At 48.6% G+C, this 20,161-nt stretch overlaps 1 protein-coding gene across 1 annotated transcript; it reads right to left on the bottom strand.

The window, feature by feature from the left end:
- Positions 1–753: 753 nt before the first annotated feature.
- On the bottom strand, positions 754–17,814 carry LOC141155347 (heat shock protein HSP 90-alpha-like). The gene is made up of 7 exons (XM_073642227.1): positions 17,800–17,814; positions 5,764–5,929; positions 5,452–5,642; positions 5,160–5,307; positions 4,807–5,075; positions 4,399–4,732; positions 754–1,091 (listed from the first exon to the last, which is right to left on the bottom strand). The coding sequence occupies exons 1-7, from the start codon at positions 17,812–17,814 to the stop codon at positions 982–984; spliced, it is 1,233 nt and encodes a 410-aa protein (XP_073498328.1). The 3' UTR covers positions 754–981.
- Positions 17,815–20,161: the final 2,347 nt, after the last annotated feature.

Below are 20,161 nucleotides of genomic sequence, written 5' to 3'. Positions count from 1 at the left end.
AAGGACAACATCTGCAAGGAGTCTGTATGTTCTCCCCGTGTTTGCGTGGGTTTCCTCCGGGTTCTCCGGTTTCCTCCCACACTCCAAAGACATACTGATAGGGAATCTAGATTGTGAGCCCCGATGGGGACAGTGATGATAATGTATGTAAAGCGCTGCGGAATATGTTAGCGATATATAAAGATTATTATTATTATTATTTAGGAAAGCACATTGTAGAAAATAAAAGAAGCCCAAAATCCTGATGATGTCTCCAGTCATGAGTATGAAGAGTCACACGCTAAACTTACCAATGACTGGCATGACCCCGATCGTCTGCACTGACAACCATGCATGGGACTAATATTGCAAAATGACCACATAATATATTGCCTTATATGATTTTGTGGTCCTATATACTCAGAAGGTCTAAGTATGACATCATTAGGGTGTAGTATGACATCATTAGGGTGTAGTATGACATCATTGGGGAGGTCAATGCACATTGTTATTGGGGTGTAGCATGACATCAGAGAGGAAAAAAGGGATCTATTCTGGACACAATGCCTAGGAGCATGGAGTACACAGAAGGTCTGAGTATGATGTCATGAAAGTGTCATATGACATCACAATGAGAAAAATGATCCCAATGCAATAACTGGAAAGGTCAGAGTATGATGTCATTGGGGTATAGTGTGACATACTGTAGCTAGAAAAATGGATCTAACATATACGCTGACAAATAAAGGCAAAACTGACGCTTAATCTTTTTACTAACAAGATAACTATACACGTTACTAAAAATTGCAAATCACCTTAAGGAAGAAGGTAACTTCAACATTAATCCAAGTCACTCATCAAACAGCTCAGAAATGACCAGTAATAGAGATATTACAGCTCCGCTTATGTATCACCAGATAGGAGCTAGTGATGTGTTCTCAGACCGGTCTGTATGACACAGTATAACCATATTCTCTGCGGTACATAAGACTGTAATTGCTCTCAGTCCACTTCTTCCATCCTGGATGTGTCATCATCGCCCTCTAGTGGAGGCATCTCTTCCAGCACTGGACTTGAGAAGTTCTCCTGAGTGACATCCTCTTCATCAATTCCTGCGAACAAAAGTGAGACTGAGTCTTCAGTGTCTAATAAAATTATAGGTCACTGTGTATATTCACCACACCACTGTGTGCATTATCTCTGTACTGTGACACCACTGTTTTTATTATCCCTCTACTGTGACACCACTGTGTGCATTATCTCTGTACTGTGACACCACTGTTTTTATTATCTCTCTACTGTGACACCACTGTGTGCATTATCCCTTTAGTATTATACCACTGTTTGCATAGTCTCTGTACTGTGACATCACTGTTTGCATTATTCCTGTACTGTGACATCATTGTGTACATTATTCTTCTACTGTGACATCTCTGAGTATTATTCCTGTACTGTGACATCACTGTTTGCATTATTCCTGTACTGTGACATCATTGTGTACATTATTCTTCTACTGTGACATCTCTGTGTATTATTCCTGTACTGTGACATCACTTTATGCATTATGGCTGTACTGTGACATTACTGTGTAAAGGATCCTGTACTGTGAGATTACTGTGTAAAGGATCCTGTACTGTGAGATTACTGTGTAAAGGATCCTGTACTGTGAGATTACTGTCATATCTCTGTACTGCGACATCACTATGTACTGCAGGGGTCTCAAACTCGGCTGGGTATGTGGGCCGCACACAGAAAAAAAATTAATTTGGGGGGCCGCATTCTTTGCAGGACAAAGTGACATTTTTGGGATACCATTTTTTTCTCTATACACCTTTTGAACAATTTTGCTGTTTTATTTTTTATAGCTTGGGTCGTTATGGATGTGGTGATAATAAATGCGCACTTTTTTGTTTACTTTAGTTTATATATAAAGCAGCATTTTTAGTGGCAAAATATTTTTTCATGCTTTATTTTGAAGTTTTTCTGCCAAAATCTTGTAGTAATGTGCCCCACCCTGGTCTGCATCTTGTAATGTCCCCCATCTTTGTCCCCATCTTGTCGTAATATTCCATACTGGGCCCCATATTGTCGTAATATTCCATACTGGGCCCCATATTGTTATAATGTCACATACCGGTCCCCATATTGTAGATATGTCCCCATTTTCTAGGACGGTCCCCATGTTTTAGGACTGTCCCCAGCCTGGTCCCCATGTTTTACGACTGTCCCCAGCCTGGTCCCCATCTTTTAGGACTGTCCCCAGCCTGGTCCCCATATTTTAGGACTGTCCCCAGCCTGGTCCCCATCTTCTAGGACTGTCCCCAGCCTGGTCCCCATGTTTTAGGACTGTCCCCAGCCTGGTCCCCATCTTCTAAGACTGTCCCCAGCCTGGTCCTCATCTTTTAAGACTGTCCCCATCTTTTAAGACTGTCCCCAGCCTGGTCCCCATCTTTTAGGACTGTCCCCAGCCTGGTCCCCATCTTTTAGGACTGTCCCCAGCCTGGTTCCCATCTTTTAGGACTGTCCCCAGCCTGGTCCTCATCATTTAGGACTGTCCCCAGCCTGGTCCTCATCTTTTAGGACTGTCCCCAGTCTGGTCCCCATCTTTTAGGACTGTCCTCAGCCCGGTCCCCTTCTTTCAGGACTGTCCCCAGCCTGGTCCCCATCTTTTAGGACTGTCCCCAGCCTGGTCTCCATGTTTTAGGACTGTCCCCAGCCTGGTCCCCATGTTTTACGACTGTCCCCAGCCTGGTCCCCATCTTTTAGGACTGTCCCCAGCCTGGTCCCCATCTTTTAGGACTGTCCCCAGCCTGGTCCCCATCTTCTAGGACTGTCCCCAGCCTGGTCCCCATGTTTTAGGACTGTCCCCAGCCTGGTCCCCATCTTCTAAGACTGTCCCCAGCCTGGTCCTCATCTTTTAAGACTGTCCCCATCTTTTAAGACTGTCCCCAGCCTGGTCCCCATCTTTTAGGACTGTCCCCAGCCTGGCCCCTATCTTTTAGGACTGTCCCCAGCCTGGTCCCCATCTTTTAGGACTGTCCCCAGCCAGGTCCCCATCTTTTAGGACTGTCCCCAGCCTGGTCCTCATCTTTTAGGACTGTCCCCAGCCTGGTCCCCATCTTTTAGGACTGTCCCCAGCCTGGTCCCCATCTTTTAGGACTGTCCCCAGCCTGGTCCCCATCTTTTAGGACTGTCCCCAGCCTGGTTCCCATCTTTTAGGACTGTCCCCAGCCTGGTCCTCATCATTTAGGACTGTCCCCAGCCTGGTCCTCATCTTTTAGGACTGTCCCCAGTCTGGTCCCCATCTTTTAGGACTGTCCTCAGCCTGGTCCCCTTCTTTCAGGACTGTCCCCAGCCTGGTCCCCATCTTTTAGGACTGTCCCCAGCCTGGTCCCCATCTTTTAGGACTGTCCCCAGCCTGGTCCCCATCTTTTAGAACTGTCACTAGCCTGGTCCCCATCTTTTAGGACTGTTCCCAGCCTGGTCCCCATTTTGGAGGACTGTCCCTTGTGCCGTTCTACACATACAAGAGAAAAGAAAAAAAAAAAGATTCTTCTCACCTGTCCTCCGTTTCCTCGGTGTCCTTTCTGCACCTGTGGCCCGCAGGCACCATAGACCCCGGTCCAGGAGCCGCTGGCAGCTGCACTTTAGCTCAGTGTAATGCCGTGCAGAGACCAGCTCTCTGCACAGCAATACCAGTGCCAGCATTCGGCCTATCAGAGGCCAGCAGATGACATCTGCGCGTGTCAGTGATGTCATACGCTGCTGCGCTGGGACGCAGATGTCAGCTGCTGGCCTCTGATAGGCGGCAGCTGACACTGGTATTGCTGTGCAGAGAGCCGGTCTCTGCACGGCAATACACTGAATTGAAGAGCAGCTGCCGGCAGCTCCTGGACCGGGCCGCGATCGGGGTCTATGGTGCCCACGGGCCGCATGAAGGAGCCTGAAGGGCCGCATGCGGCCCGCGGCCCGCGTGTTTGAGGCTCCTGATGTACTGTATGTTATTCCTGTACTGTGGCATCAATGTGTTTGTTATCCTTGTACTGTGATGTCACTGTGTGCATTATCATTATACTGTGACATTACTGTGCGCATTATCATTATACTGTCATATCACCAAGTGCATTATATCTGCACTGGAACATCTGTGTTTATTATTCCTGTACTGAGACATCACTGTGTGCATTATCCCTGTACTATGACATTACTATACACATTAGCCTTGTACTGTGGCATCATGGTGTGCATTATCCCTGTATTGTGATATCACTGTGTGCATTATCCCTGTGCTCTGACATATTATATATCAGAAGTCAGACCATGTTAGTGACTATCTTTTGTTGATGGCCAATAACTCATAACTGATATTAAAAGCCCTTAAGCTAATGGTTCCAGCTGAAAAATGAGAGTCTTACTTACCTAGGCCAAGATTGATCATCCTGTAGATGCGGTTTGCATGTGTCTGCGGATCTTCCAAGGTGAATCCGGATGACAGGAGGGCAGTTTCGTAAAGAAGGGTAACCAGATCCTTCACAGACTTGTCGTTCTTGTCAGCCTCTGCTTTTTGCCTCAACGTATCTATGATCGCATGTTCACAGTTGATTTCTAGATGTTTCTTTGCGGCCATGTAGCCCATTGTGGAGTTGTCCCGTAGAGTCTGGGCCTTCATGATACGCTCCATATTGGCGGACCACCCATAGGTGCTGGTCACGATGCAACATGGGGACTCAACCAGTCTGTTTGAGATTACGACCTGAGCACAATGAACATGCAGGTTACAATCAATCATATTATTAACATGTTATCGCAAAGTCCAAGGAGTCCTACCTTTTCCACCTTCTTGTCGAGAATGTCCTTTATAGTCTTGCAGAGATCTTCAAATTTAGTTTTGATCTCCTCCTGCTTCTTCTTCTCTTCTTCATCCTCTGGAAGCTCCAACCCTTCCTTAGTCACCGAGACCAAAGTCTTTCCATCAAACTCTTTGAGCTGTTGGACACAGTATTCATCAATGGGCTCGGTCATGTAGATCACTTCTAAACCACGTTTTTGGAGACTTTCTACAAAAGCTGAATGGGCCACTTGCTCTTTGGTCTCTCCTGCAAGGAACAAGACCAGATGATCATTAAGAAAGTCCAGAAGATTTGAGGTCTGATATTAGACTTCAGTAGACCAGCTCTTACCTGTGATGTAGTAGATGTGTTTCTGGTTTTCCTTCATGCGAGATACATACTCGGCCAGAGAGATCATCTCATCTCCAGAAGCAGAGGAGTGATAACGTAGGAGCTCAGAAAGCTTCTTGCGGTTCTGGTTATCTTCATGGACTCCAAGCTATGAAATTAGAAAGAGTAAATTCATAACTCAACACAAATGTCTTCTCTGTTTACCATCTCCTCATTTGACCATTCATGGTTTTTGGAGAAAACCCCAAGAAGACGAAAATTTCTGCGGGTCCTTGTCCTGGACTCCACTTACCTTGATATTCTTGGAGAACTGCTCATAGAACTTTTTGTAGTTCTCTTTGTCCTCCGCCAGCTCGGTGAATAGTTCAAGACACTTCTTCACCAGATTCTTGCGGATGACTTTGAGGATTTTGCTCTGTTGGAGCATCTCACGGGAGATATTGAGAGGTAAGTCTTCAGAGTCCACCACTCCCTTCATAAAATCTGAAGAAAATGTGAAGAAGGTCAGACCATAAGGTTTTCCAAGACCCCGAAAAATAATTGCATACGTTCTGACAAAGAATCTAAACTATGAGGGAAACATAATGCATATATAACAACGTACTCAGAAACTCCGGGATCAGCTCCTCGCAGTTGTCCATGATGAAGACCCTCCGTACGTACAGCTTGATGTTGTTCTTCTTCTTCCTGTTCTCAAACAAATCAAAAGAAGCCCGTCGGGGAACGAAAAGAAGGGCTCGAAACTCAAGCTGTCCTTCCACTGAGAAATGCTGGAAACACGATAAAATGGTAACATCAGTGCAACACCAATAAACAAAATGGAGCACAAATTTTATAGTTGTGTAAGAATGTATCTACTAAAATACTGCCCTATGTACAAGAATATAACTACTATAATACTGCTCCTATGTACAAGAATATAACTACTATAATACTGCTCCTAGGTACAAGAATATAACTACTATAATACTGCTCCTATGTACAAGAATATAACTACTATAATACTGTTCCTATGTACAAGAATATAACTACTATAATACTGCTCCTATGTATAAGAATATAACTACTATAATACTGCTCCTATGTACAAGAATATAACTAGTATAATACTGCTCCTATGTACAAGAATATAACTACTATAATACTGCTCCTATGTACAAGAATATAACTACTATAATACTGCTCCTATGTACAAGAATATAACTACTATAATACTGCCCCTATGTACAATAATATCTATACTATAAGGCGGGATGCGTGTCTCTGTCTGAAGCCTCGATAGACTGCGCATGCGTGACACGCAGTCTGGCTCCAGAGAGAAGCACGCATCCAGCCGTTACAGGTAAGAGGAGTATATGGCGCCGGAGATCGCAGTATGCGTAGACACTGAACGCATACCGCGATCTCCAGCGCCATACTTACATACTTACCTGACCGGGAGGAGCGTTGCCGCGGCGCCTCTCTTCGCTGGAGACCAGGGGCGGAGTGAAGGCGTCTGACCGGCCCATGCGCCTTGCGCTATCCGGCGCCATTTTACTGAAGACACATTTACAGTGTGTCTTCAGCAAAATGGCGCCGGACAGCGCGGTGCTCCGGTGCCGCACTCCTTCCCCGGCCTCCGGCAGAAGAGGACACAGCAGCGCTGGAGTACAGAGAAGAAAGGTGAGTATAACTGTTTATTTTTTTTGTATGTGTGTACAGTGTGAAAGGGATGAGGGGGCCACACATAACAGGATTGTGGGGTGAGGGGACCATGCATATATCCGTATTGGGGGGTGAGGGGTACCACACATACCAGGATTGGGGGTGAGGGGTACCACGCATACCAGGATTGGGGGGTGAGGGGTACCACGCATACCAGGATTGGGGGGTGAGGGGTATCACACATACCAGGATTGGGGGTGAGGGGTACCACGCATACCAGGATTGGGCGGTGAGGGGTGCCACACATACCAGGATTGGGGGGTGAGGGGTGCCACGCATACCAGGATTGGGGGGTGAGGGGTGCCAAGCATACCAGGATTGGGGGGTGAGGGGGTGTCACGCATACCAGGATAGGGGGATGAGGGGGCAACACATACCAGGATTGGGGGGTTAGGGGTACCACGCATACCAGGATTGGGGGGTGAGGGGTGCCACGCATACCAGGATTGGAGGGTGAGGGGGTGCCACGCATACCAGGATTGGGGGGTGAGGGGTGCCACGCATACCAGGATTGGGGGGTGAGGGGTAACACGCATACCAGGATTGGGGGGTGAGGAGACCATGCATACCAGGATTGAGGGTGAGGGGTGCCACGCATACCGGGATTGTGGATGAGGGATGCCACGCATACCGGGATTGGGGATGAGGGGTGCCACGCATACTGGGATTGGGGATGAGGGGTGCCACACATACCGGGATTGGGGATGAGGGGTGCCACGCATACCGGGATTGGGGATGAGGGGTGCCACACATACAAGGATTGGGGATGAGGGGTGCCACGCATACCGGGATTGGGGATGAGGGGTGCCGCGCATGCCGGGATTGGGGATGAGGGATGGAGTGCCATGCATACCGGAAAGAGGGATGGGGTACCATGCATACCAGGATGAGGGATACCATACACACCAGGATAGTGATGAGGAGTGCCATACATACCAGGATAGGGATGAGGGGTGCCACGCATACCGGGATGAGGGGTGCCAAGCATAACGGGATTGGGGGTGAGGGGTGCCACGCATACCGGGATTGGGGGTGAGGAGTGCCACGCATACTGGGATTGGGGGTGAGGGGTGCCACGCTTATCGGGATTGGGGGTGAGGGGTGCCACGCATACCGGGATTGGGGGTGAGGGGTGCCACGCATACCGGGATTGGGGATGAGGGGTGCCAGGCATACCGGGATTGGGGATGAGGGGTGCCATGCATACCGGGATTGGGGATGAGGGGTGCCACGCACACCGGGATTGGGGATGAGGGATGGGATGCCATGCATACCAGGATGAGGGATACCATACACACCAGGATAGGGATGAGGGATGGGGTACCATGCATACCAGGATGAGGGATACCATACACACCAGGATAAGGATGAGGGGTGCCACGCATACCGTGATTGGGGGTGAGGGGTGCCACGCATACCGGGATTGGGGGTGAGGGGCGCCACGCATACCAGGATGAGGGGTGCCACGCATACCGGGATTGGGAGTGAGGGATAGGGTGCCATGCATACCAGGATGAGTGATACCATACACACCAAGATAGGGATGAGGGGTGCCACGCATACCAGGATTGGGGGTGAGGGGTGCCACGCACACCACGATTGGGGGTGAGGGGTGCCACGCATATCAGGATTGGGGGTAAGGGGTGCCACGCATACCAGGATTGGGGGTGAGGGGTGCCACGCATACCAGGATTGGGGGTGAGGGGTACCACGCATACCAGGATTGGATGGTGGGGACAGGATGGGGGCAGCACAAATACAAGGAGGGGGGCAGCATATACCAGCATGGGAGACCATATACCAATAAAAATGCTCGCCACCCGGGCGTAGAACGGGTTCAATAGCTAGTAAATACTATAATACTGCCCCCCTATGTACAAAAATATCACTACTATAATATTGCCTCCTATGTACAAGAATAAAACTACTATAATACTGCCCCTATATACAAGTGTATAACTACTTTAATACTGCCTCTTATGTACAAGTATATAACTACTATAATACTGCTCCTATGTACAAGAATATAACTACTATAATACTGCTCCCTATGTACAAGAATATAACTACTATAATACTACCCCCTATGTACAATAATGTAACTACTATAATTCTGTCCCTACGTACAAGAATATATTATGTACACGAATATAACTACTATAATACTGCCCCTTATGTGCAAGAATATAACTACTATAATACTGCCCCCTATATACAATATTATAACTACTATAATACTGCCCTTATGTACAAGAATATAACTACTATAATGCTGCCCCCTATATACAGTACAATAATGTAACTACTGCAACCCCTGGCAAAAATTATAGAATCACCGGGCTCGGAGGATGTTCATTCAGTTGTTTAATGTTGTTGAAAAAAAGCAGATCACAGACATGGCACAAAACTAAAGTCATTTCAAATGGCAACTTTATGGCTTTAAGAAACACTAAAAGAAATCAAGATTAAAATGTGGTACTCAGTAAGGGTAATTTTTTTCAGACCAAGCAGAGGGAAAAAAATATGGGATCACTCAATTCTGAGGAAAAAATTATGGAATAACCTTGTAAATTTTCATTTCCAAAACTAACACCTGCATCAAATTAGATCTGCTCGTTAGTCTGCATCTAAAAAGGAGTGATCACACCTTGGAGAGCTGTTGCACCAAGTGGACTGACATGAATCATGGCTCCAACACGAGAGATGTCAATTGAAACAAAGGAGATATATCCATTTAAAAAAAATTCTAATAAAATGGCCTATTAAGAAGATATTCAGAATGCTGGACCTTGCCTCTTTTTCTTGTTAATTTTCCTGCTGCACCATGGGAGTCAATGCAATCAAATCAATCTTCAAGGAGGGTGAGCTGACACAATTCTTTTCTTTTTTTATTCTACACTACTGCCCTCTATGTACAAGAATATAACTACTATAATACTGCCCCTATGGTACAAGATTAGCACTACTATAACACTGCCCCTTTGTACAGGAATATAACTAGTATAATACTGCCCCGTCTGTGCAAGAATATAAAACCTATAATACTGCCCCCTATGTGCAAGAATATAACTACTATAATACTGCCCCCCATGTACAAGAATATAACTACTATAATACTGCCCCCTATGTACAAGAATATAACTACTATATACTGCCCCTATGTACAAGAATTTAACTACTATAATACTGCTCCCTATGTACAAGAATATAACTACTATAATACTGCTCGTATGTACAAGAATATAACTACTATAATACTGCTCCTATGAACAAGAATATAACTACTATAATACTGCTCCTATGTACAAGAATATAACTACTATAATACTGCTCCTATGTACAAGAATATAACTACTATAATACTGCCCCCTATGTACAAGAATATAACTACTATAATACTGCCCCTATGTACAAGAATATAACTACTATAATACTGCTCCCTATGTGCAAGAATATAAGCTCCCTATGTACAAGAATATAACTACTATAATACTGCTCCTATGTACAAGAATATAACTACTATAATACTGCCCCCTATGTACAAGAATATAACTACTATAATACTGCTCCCTATGTACAACAGTATAACTACTATAATACTGCCCCTATGTACAATAATATAACTACTATAATACTGCCTGTAGTGCCGGCGTCCCTGCCCTCTGCTAGGCAGGGACGCTGTTCCCCTCACCGCTCTGCTCCGTGCCCGGCGTCCCTCTCCCGCTCTGCTGGCAGCGCGCGCTCCTTCCCGGCCACTGTGCTTAGGGCGCGCGCGCGCGCCCTTCCTCCATCTTAAAGGGGCCGCGCGCGCCGTCCTAAGGAGTCCCCGGCCAATGGCCGGAGGACTTTACCATATATAAGGCACCTCCTCCAAAATGGAGGTGCCCGAGCAATGTTGTTGCACCGTTCAACTCTGCTTCAGCCCTCAGGTCCCTTGCCAGTTACCTGCCAGTTACCTGCCAGATTCCTGCCAGCATTCCTGCCTGATTTCCTGTTACCTGCCTGCCTGCCTGAGGTCCGACGGTCTGCCTTACAACTCCGGTCAGTCTGTCTAAGGACCAACTTGCCCGCTCACCTGGGAGCGCACATCAGCTACCTGCCTGCTTGCCTGAGGTCCGACGGTCTGCCTTACAACTCCGGTCAGTCTGTCTATGGACCAGCTTGCCCGCTCACCTGGGAGCGCTTCTCCGCTACCTGCCTGCTTGCCTGCCCGGAGGCTCCGCTGTCACGTGCTGTGACCACCAGCTATTCCAGACTCTTGCCCGCTCACCTGGGAGCGCTTCTCCGCTACCTGCCTGCTTGCCAGCCCGGAGGCTCCGCTGTCACGTGCTGTGACCACCAGCTATTCCAGACTCTTGCCCGCTCACCTGGGAGCGCTTCTCCGCTACCTGCCTGCTTGCCTACCTGGGCATTAACGAAGTGCCGGAGGTAACTGGTCAGATTCTGATTGATCCGCTCCACTTGACCATTGGACTGTGGGTGGTAAGCGGAAGAGAAGTCCAGGGTGACGTCTAGCAGTTTACAAGTGGCTCTCCAGAAACGTGAGGTGAACTGTACCCCACGATCCGACACGATGTGGAGGGGCAGGCCATGAAGACGGAAGATGTGGCGGATAAAGTCTTTAGCCAGCTCGGGTGCAGACGGAAGGCCAGGCAGGGGAATAAAGTGAGCCATCTTGGAAAAGCGGTCAGCGACCACCCAAATGACCGTACAACCGGCAGAGACGGGGAGATCAGTTATGAAGTCCATAGCAATATGCTGCCAGGGGGCAGCAGGCACAGGAAGCGGAAGAAGGCGTCCGGCTGGCAGGTGTCTCGGGACTTTGTTGCGGGCGCAGGACACACAGGCAGAAACAAAGTCTATTACGTCCTTGTGCAGGGTAGGCCACCAGTAGTGCCGGGCAATAAGCTGGAGGGTCTTTTTATGACCGGCGTGGCCAGCTAGTTTAGACGAGTGACCCCAGTGTAGGATCTTCTCCCGATCAGGTACTGATACGAACGTCTTACCGGGAGGGAGACGATTTAGGCTCACGGGAGCCACCTGCATTAATCTGGCGGGATCGATGATATGTTTAGGTTCTTCCTCGAGATCGGACACCAGAAAGGATCGGGACAAGGCATCTGCTTTGACGTTTTTGTCAGCCGGGCGAAAATGAAGAACAAAATCAAAGCGAGCAAAAAACAAGGACCACCGGGCTTGGCGCGGGTTAAGTCTCTGGGCATGCTGGAGGTAAGCCAAGTTCTTGTGGTCAGTGTAAATTATTACCGGGTGAAGAGCCCCCTCGAGTAGGTAACGCCACTCCTCCAATGCCAGTTTGATGGCCAATAACTCTCGGTCTCCTATGGAATAGTTGCGCTCAGAAGAGGAGAAGAGTTTGGAGAAGAAGCCACAAGTTACCATTCTCCCGGAAGATGATTTTTGAGTAAGTACCGCTCCGGCTCCAGAGGAGGAGGCGTCAACTTCCAGGAAGAACTGCTTGTTGCCGTCCGGGCGATGCAGCACCGGGGCGGAAGAGAAGGCCTGTTTTAGGGAAAGAAAGGCCTCCTCTGCTTCGGGCGGCCACTCTTTGGGATTAGTACCCTTACGGGTGAGCGCGGAAATTGGGGCAGTCCGGGAAGAGAAGTGTGGTATGAAGAGGCGGTAGTAGTTGGCGAAGCCCAGGAATCGCTGAATGGCCTTCAACCCCTCCGGTCGAGGCCATTTCTCGATGGCAGACAGTTTCTCTGGATCCATTCGTAGGCCGGTCTGAGAAATAATGTAGCCCAAAAACGGAAGCGAGGTCTGCTCAAAGAGGCACTTCTCGTATTTAGCGAAGAGGTGATTCTGCCTGAGCCTGAGCAGGACCTGACGAACGTCCCTCCGGTGAGTCTGGAGATCCGGAGAGAAGACCAAGATGTCGTCCAGGTACACCACTACGCAGGAGTAGAGAAGGTCCCGGAAGATGTCATTGACCAACTCTTGAAAGACGGCAGGAGCGTTACAGAGACCAAAGGGCATTACCAGATATTCATAGTGGCCGTCCCGGGTGTTGAATGCCGTCTTCCATTCATCCCCCTGACGGATACGAACCAGGTTGTACGCCCCACGGAGGTCCAGTTTGGTGAAGATTCTAGCCCCCCTCAGACGATCAAATAACTCCGGAATGAGCGGAAGGGGGTACTTATTCTTCACCGTGATCTGGTTAAGGCCTCTATAGTCTATACAGGGACGGAGAGAGCCGTCCTTCTTTTTGACGAAAAAGAAGCCTGCTCCCGCCGGGGAGGTAGATTTCCGGATGAATCCCCTGGCCAGATTCTCCTCAATATATTCGGACATCGACCGGGTCTCAGCAGCGGATAAAGGATAAATACGCCCACGGGGAGGAGTAGTACCAGGTAACAGGTCGATAGGGCAGTCGTATGGTCTATGAGGAGGGAGTGTCTCTGCTTCCTTTTTATTAAAGACATCAGCATAAGACCAATAAGGAATCGGAAGTCCAGGTAGATTAGCTGGGGTAGGAGAAGGACGGATGGGATGGACGGGAACCAGACAGGTCTTATGGCAGTCCTGTCCCCAGCGAAGGACTTCTCCGGTCTGCCAGTCAAGCACGGGTGCATGTCTCTGGAGCCAAGGTAGGCCTAGCAAGAGGGCGTGAGAGAGTCCTGGCAGAACATGAAAGGAGATACTCTCAGAATGCAGCATTCCCACCTGCAGAGTAATGGATTCGGTGATGAGTTGGATGGGGCGTGGTAAGAGGCCCCCATCCACGGCAGCAACAGACAAGGGTACAGCCAGAGGTTTGGTGGGGATGCGGTATTTCTCTACCAGAGACTGTGAAATAAGATTCCCGGCTGCTCCAGAGTCAAGTTGGGCTAGTTCGAAATAACGGTTCTCCCCGCAGACGATTGAGACTGACAGCAGCAGAGATGGAGAGGATTTATTCTTGTCTAGGTTGACCTCTCTGAGCGAACCTAGACACAGGCGTTTCCCGACCTCTCCGGGCAGGCACGGATCCGGTGCTCCTTACTGCCACAGTAGAAGCAGCTCCCCTCGGCACGGCGTAAGTCCTGACGGGTTTTGACCATCTTGGTCTGGTCGACCTGCATAGACTCAGGAGAGTGTACCTGGGTAGAGACGGGTTTCTGAAAAGTAGGAGCTAGACATGGTAAACTCCTCTCACGGGTGACCTCTTTGGCACGCTCCTGGAACCGTAGGTCAATCCGGGTGGCAAGAGTTATTAGGTCATCGAGAGTGGTAGGAATGTCCCGACCGGCAAGTTCATCTTTAATACGGCCGGACAGGCCCTCCCAGAAGACGGATACCAGAGCGTCGTTATCCCAGGCCAGCTCCGAGGCAAGGGTACGGAACCGTATGGCATATTGGCCCACGGTGAGACTTCCCTGACGGAGGCGTAGCAGTGATGATGCGGATGAGGTCTTCCGTCCGGGTTCGTCGAAGACTTTCCGGAAAGCCGTGAGAAAAGCAGGCAAGTTGGACACCAGGGGGTCTCCTCTCTCCCATAGAGGATTTAGCCAGGCCAGGGCCTCCCCGGTGAGATGGGACATGATGAATGCAATTTTGGCCCGGTCGGAGTTAAACTGGTGGGACAATAGTTCAAAGTGCAGGGTGCACTGATTTATGAAGCCCCGAGCCTGGGCGGAGTCGCCTCCGAAGCGAGGAGGTGCAGAAAGCCGGGGTCCGGGGTAGGATACCATGGTATTAGTGGGCAGCGGAGCTGCCGGATTGCGAGACATGGCACTGGCGGAGGTTGCTGGTGGAGCAGTCAGAGTGTCCAGGCGAGTATTGACATTCCGCAGGTGACCCAGGATGGACTCCTGTTGGGACCTTTGACGGGACAGTTCATGACACAGGTCCGAGAGCGAGGGAGCTTGGGTGCCACCGGGTTCCATGGCCCGAGCAAACTGTAACGGGTCTGGGAAGCAGAACCTCTGAGCTACTATACAAGGGGGCAGTCCTTGTAAGGGAGCGGGTGGCGACCAGGGAAGACGGGCAGGAGGTCACAGCAGGTGACCGGGACAGTCTCTGAGAGAACGGGCTGGAGGTCACGGCAAGTGACCGGGGCAGTCTCTGGATGAACGGGCTGATGGTCACGGCAAGTGACCGGGGCAGTCTCTGAATGAACGGGCAGATGGTCACGGCAAGTGACCGGGGCAGTCTCTGGATGAACGGGCAGATGGTCACGGCAAGTGACCGGGGCAGTCTCTAGGTAAAGGGTTGGTACGACCTGTGGCGGCTGATGATAGACGTGAGCTCCCAGGTGAGCAGGCGAGAGTCTCTGGATGAACGGGTGGTCACAGCATGTGACGGCGGAGCCTCCAGGAAGACCAACAGACAGGCGGCAGAGGAGCGCTCCCAGGTGAGCGGGCAGAAGTCTCTGGACAGGCGGGTGGTCACAGCACGTGACGGCAGAGCCTCCAGGTAGGCTAGCAGACAGGCAGCAGGTGAGCGCTCCCAGGTGAGCGAGCAGGAGTCACTGGACAGGCAGGTGGTCACAGCACGTGACGGCGGAGCCTCCAGGTAGACTAGCAGGCAGGTAGCAGGTGTGTGCTCCCAGGTGAGCGGGCAAGCTGGTCCATAGACAGACTGACAGGAGTTGGAAGGCAGACCGTCGGACCTCGGGCAAGCAGGCAGGTGGCTGATGTGCGCTCCCAGGTGAGCGGGCAGACTGGTCCTTAGACAGACTGACAGGAGTAGTAAGGCAGACCGTCGGACCTCAGACTAGCAGGCAGGTAGCGGATAATCAGGCAGGAATCTGGCAAGTAACTGGCAGGTAACTGGCAGGTAACTGGCAACGGGACCTGAGGGCTGAAGCAGAGTAGTAAACAGTGCAACAACATTGCTCGGGCACCTCCATTTTGGAGGAGGTGCCTTATATATGGTGAAGTCCTCCGGCCATTGGCCGGGGACTCCTTAGGACGGCGCGCGCGGCCCCTTTAAGAGGGAGGGAGAGCGCGCGCGCCCTAAGCACAGTGGACGGGAAGGAGCGCGCGCTGCCAGCAGAGCGGGAGGAGGACGCCGGGCACGGAGCAGGGAGGTGAGGGGAACAGCGTCCCTGCCTAGCAGAGGGCAGGGACGCCGGCGCTACACCTGTACTCTGACCTCTCATTCAGACCACATATCCAAGCCCTTTCCACTTCCTGCCAACTCCAACTTAAAAATATCTCCCAGATCCGCACATTCCTCAACCATGAATCTGCAAAAACACTAGTTGCATGCCCTCATCATCTCCTGCCTCGACTATTGCAACCTCCAGCTCTGTGGCCTCCCTTCCAACACTCTCGCACCCCTCCAATCTATCCTAAACTCAGCTGCCCGACTAATCCACCTGTCCCCCCGCTATTCCCCGGCCTCTCCTCTCTGTCAATCCCTTCACTGGCTCCCTATTGTTCAGAGACTCCATTTCAAAACCCTAACCATGGCATACAAAGCCATTCACAACCTGCCTCCTCCATATATCTCTGACCTAGTCTCCCGGTACATACCCGCACACAACCTCTGATCCTCACAAGATCTCCTTCTCTACTCCCCTCTTATCTCCTCTTCCCACAATCGCATACAAGATTTCTCCCCTGCATCCCCCCTACTCTGGAACGCTCTACCCCAACATATCAGACTTTCTCCTACTGTGGAAACCTTCAAAAGGAACCTGAAGACCCACCTCTTCCGACAAGCCTACAACCTGTAGTAACCACCGCTCCACCATACCGCTGCATGACCAGCTCTACCCTCACCTACTGTATCCTCACCCATCCCTTGTAGACTGTAAGCCCTCGCGGGCAGGGTCCTCGCTACTCCTGTACCACTCGCTGTCAGGTTTTGTTCAAGATTACTGTAATTGTTTTCGCTATGTATACCCCTTTCTCACATGTAAAGCGCCAAGGAATAAATGGTGCTATAATAATAAATAATAATAATAATTCAATGCCTAAGTAATACCACCATAGTAAGACCAATTATTACCACCATTCAATGCTTCAGTAATACCACCATACTAAGACCAAATATTACCACCATTCAGTGCTTCAGTAATACCACAATACTAAGACCAAAAATTGCCACCATTCAATGCTTCAGTAATACCACCATAATAAGACCAAATATTACCACCATTCAGTGCTTAAATAATACCACCAGACCACCTTTCGCTGCCATTACTGCTGCAAGTCTTTTGGGGTCTGCCTCTACCAGCTTTGCACATCTAGAGGTGACATTTTTGCCCCTTCTTCTTTGAACATTCGTTCTCGCTCAGTGAGATTGGATGGAGACATCTGTGAACAGCAATTTTCAAGTCTTGTCACAGATTCTCAGTTAGGTGTGGACTGTGACTGGGCCGGTCACACACAGGAATATGCTCTGATCTAAACCCTCCATTGCAGTTTTGGCAGGATGTTTAGGGTCGTTGTCCTGCTGGAAGGTGAACCTACGCCCCAGTCTCAAGTCTTTTGCAGCCTCTAACAGGTTTTCCTCCAGGACTGCCCTGTATTTAGCTCCTCCATCCATCTTCCTAACTTTTGACCATCTTCCCTGTCCCTGCTGAAGAAAAGCCTCCACACAGCAGTGTCGTCGCCACGTATTTTGGGACGTTCTGAGACGTTGTTCCTGTTCCAAACTGAATAGTAAAATCCAAATACGTGCATGAAAGAGCCACACTGATACATTGAGAATCAAGGCAGATCTCCCTTTATTACATCATCTGGTATATAGGGTTTTAATAGCCATACATGGTAACAATATAATTGGCTCAGCTTATCTTTAAATATGTGCTGGCATTAGCATACATACATCTCATTGGCTAAAGTTAATACTGTCCACACCCAGCTGAAGGGTCTAGGTTTGACTTTACTCCTTAGTTCCCTTTCTTTCACTTTCCTAGGTTTTCTCCAAGTCCGTTAGACAAAGAAATTCCTAAGGGACCCTTATCTCAAAACACACATACTCTCTCAAACTCCATTTCGGAAAGCAGGAGATGGACATAGAATATCCAAAATGGAGTCAGGATAGCTAAAATAAATCTTGCTCTCACAATTCTCTTCTCTTGCGGCAGTGGGTGGATGCTTCAGCCAAAGTGCCCGCCTACAGACTCACCCAGATACATTCTCCTCCCCTAATAGAAGAAACCGGCCTTCCTATACCCCTTCACCGGATTCTCCAGATCGGCCTGTCTGTCACACCATCGGATGGACACACACCCAAGCCACAACAAGCAAGGAAACTATATGGGTGCCACATTCATGTGCTGGTCATAGTTGGCATCCAACAACTCATAGTAGATATAATTTATCCAGTCCACATTTTTATTCACTGTAACGATGGGGAATAGCAAGTCTAGTCCCGCTGCTACTTGATCTCTGGCTTTGAACTCGTCTGGTACTCCTCTTGGGACTCCAATAGTGTTGATGTACACGTGAGGGTCGAAAGAAGTAGGAATGCTGGTGTCACACTTGTCTGTATTCAGAGTCACAATCTGGAGTGGTATCAGGAATTTGTTGATAGCACATATGCCCTCCCATCCCAATGGCAGTACTGGATAAAAGTCACCATTTCCACACATCTACCACAAGTCAGCCCTAGCTACCATCTGATTCAAGAGGACATGGCCTCGTACCAAGACAGTGGTGGAGGTAGGACTGCAATATGAGGAGCCTAAATGCTTTAGGTCATAGAATCATAGAATCATAGAATGGTAGAGTTGGAAGGGACCTCCTGGGTCATCTGGTCCAACCCCCTGCTCAAAGCAGGATTCACTAAATCATCTCAGACAGATGTCTGTCCAGCCTCTGTTTGAAGACGTCCATTGAAGGGGAACTCACCACCTCTCGTGGCAGCCTGTTCCACTCATTAATCACCCTTACTGTCAAAAAGTTTTTTCTAATATCTAATCTGTGTCTCCTCCCATTTAGTTTCATCCCATTGCTTCTAGTCTTTCCTTGTGCAAATGAGAATAAAGATGATCCTTCTACAATGTGACAGCCCTTGACATATTTGTATACAGCTATTAAGTCTCCTCTCAGTCTTCTTTTTTGCAAGCTAAACATTCCCAAATCCTGCAACCGTTCCTCATAGGACATGGTTTGCAGACCAGTCACCATTCTGGTCGCTCTTCTCTGAACTTGCTCCAGTTTGTCGATGTCTTTTTTAAAATGTGGTGCCCAAAACTGTACACAGTATTCCAGATGAGGTCTGACCAAAGAGGAGTAAAGACCGATAATGACTTCACGTGATCTAGACTGTATGCTTCTGTTAATACATCCCAGAATTGTATTTGCCTTTTTTGCTGCTGCATCACACTGTTGACTCATGTTCAGTCTATGATCTATTAGTATACCTAAGTCTTTTTCACATGTACTGTTGCTTAGCTCTATTCCTCCCATTCTGTATATGCTTTTTTCATTTTTATTGCCCAGATGTAGTACTTTGCATTTTTCCCTGTTAAAAACCATTCTGTTGGTTGCTGCCCACTGCCCTAGTTTATTTAGGTCTTTTTGAATCCTCTCTCTCTCTTCTCTAGTATTAGCTATCCCTCCTAGCTTTGTGTCATCAGCAAATTTAATCAGTTTACCCTCAATTCCTTCATCTAAATCATTGATAAAGATGTTGAACAATACAGGTCCCAGGACGGAACCCTGTGGTACCCCACTTGAGACATTCATCCAGCTGGATGTGAAGCCATTTACAACCACCCTTTGAGGTCGATCACTAAGCCAGTTATGAATCCACCTAACAGTTGCCTGGTCCATTGCATACTTGGTCATTTTTTCAATAAGGATGGTGTGAGATACTTTGTCAAATGCTTTGCTGAAGTCAAGATATACTATATCTACAGCATTTCCCTGATCCACCCAGTCAGTGATTCTGTCATAGAAGGAAATTAAGTTAGTCTGACATGACTTGTTAGTTACAAACCCATGCTGACTCTGGTTAATCACTTCATTCTTATCCAGGTACTTACATACATGTTGTTTAATAATTTGTTCAAAGATCTTTCCTGGTATAGAAGTCAGACTCACCGGCCTATAGTTCCCTGGGTCCACCTTCTTCCCCTTTTTGAAGATAGGAACAAATGGTACATGTTAAACTCTGTAAAACACGTGTAAAACTCTGGAAACACGTGTAATTCCCAAGATAAGGGCTAACTCCATTCACATTTACGTTTTTAGGGTTTATAAGGGGATTCAACTGCCGGAGCAGATTACACTCTGAAGTATTTTCTCCTTCTGTAGCATAAGTAGCATATAACATAAGAAGACAGCCTATCATGTCACATCTGGAGCTGCTGTGGGAAATACAACCCTAGCCTA

Source organism: Phyllobates terribilis, unplaced genomic scaffold (assembly GCF_046119375.1).
Source record: "Phyllobates terribilis strain yellow unplaced genomic scaffold, ASM4611937v1 Scaffold_7__3_contigs__length_470593459, whole genome shotgun sequence".
NCBI lineage: Eukaryota > Metazoa > Chordata > Amphibia > Anura > Dendrobatidae > Phyllobates > Phyllobates terribilis.
This window is presented reverse-complemented; position numbering and strand designations above follow the sequence as displayed.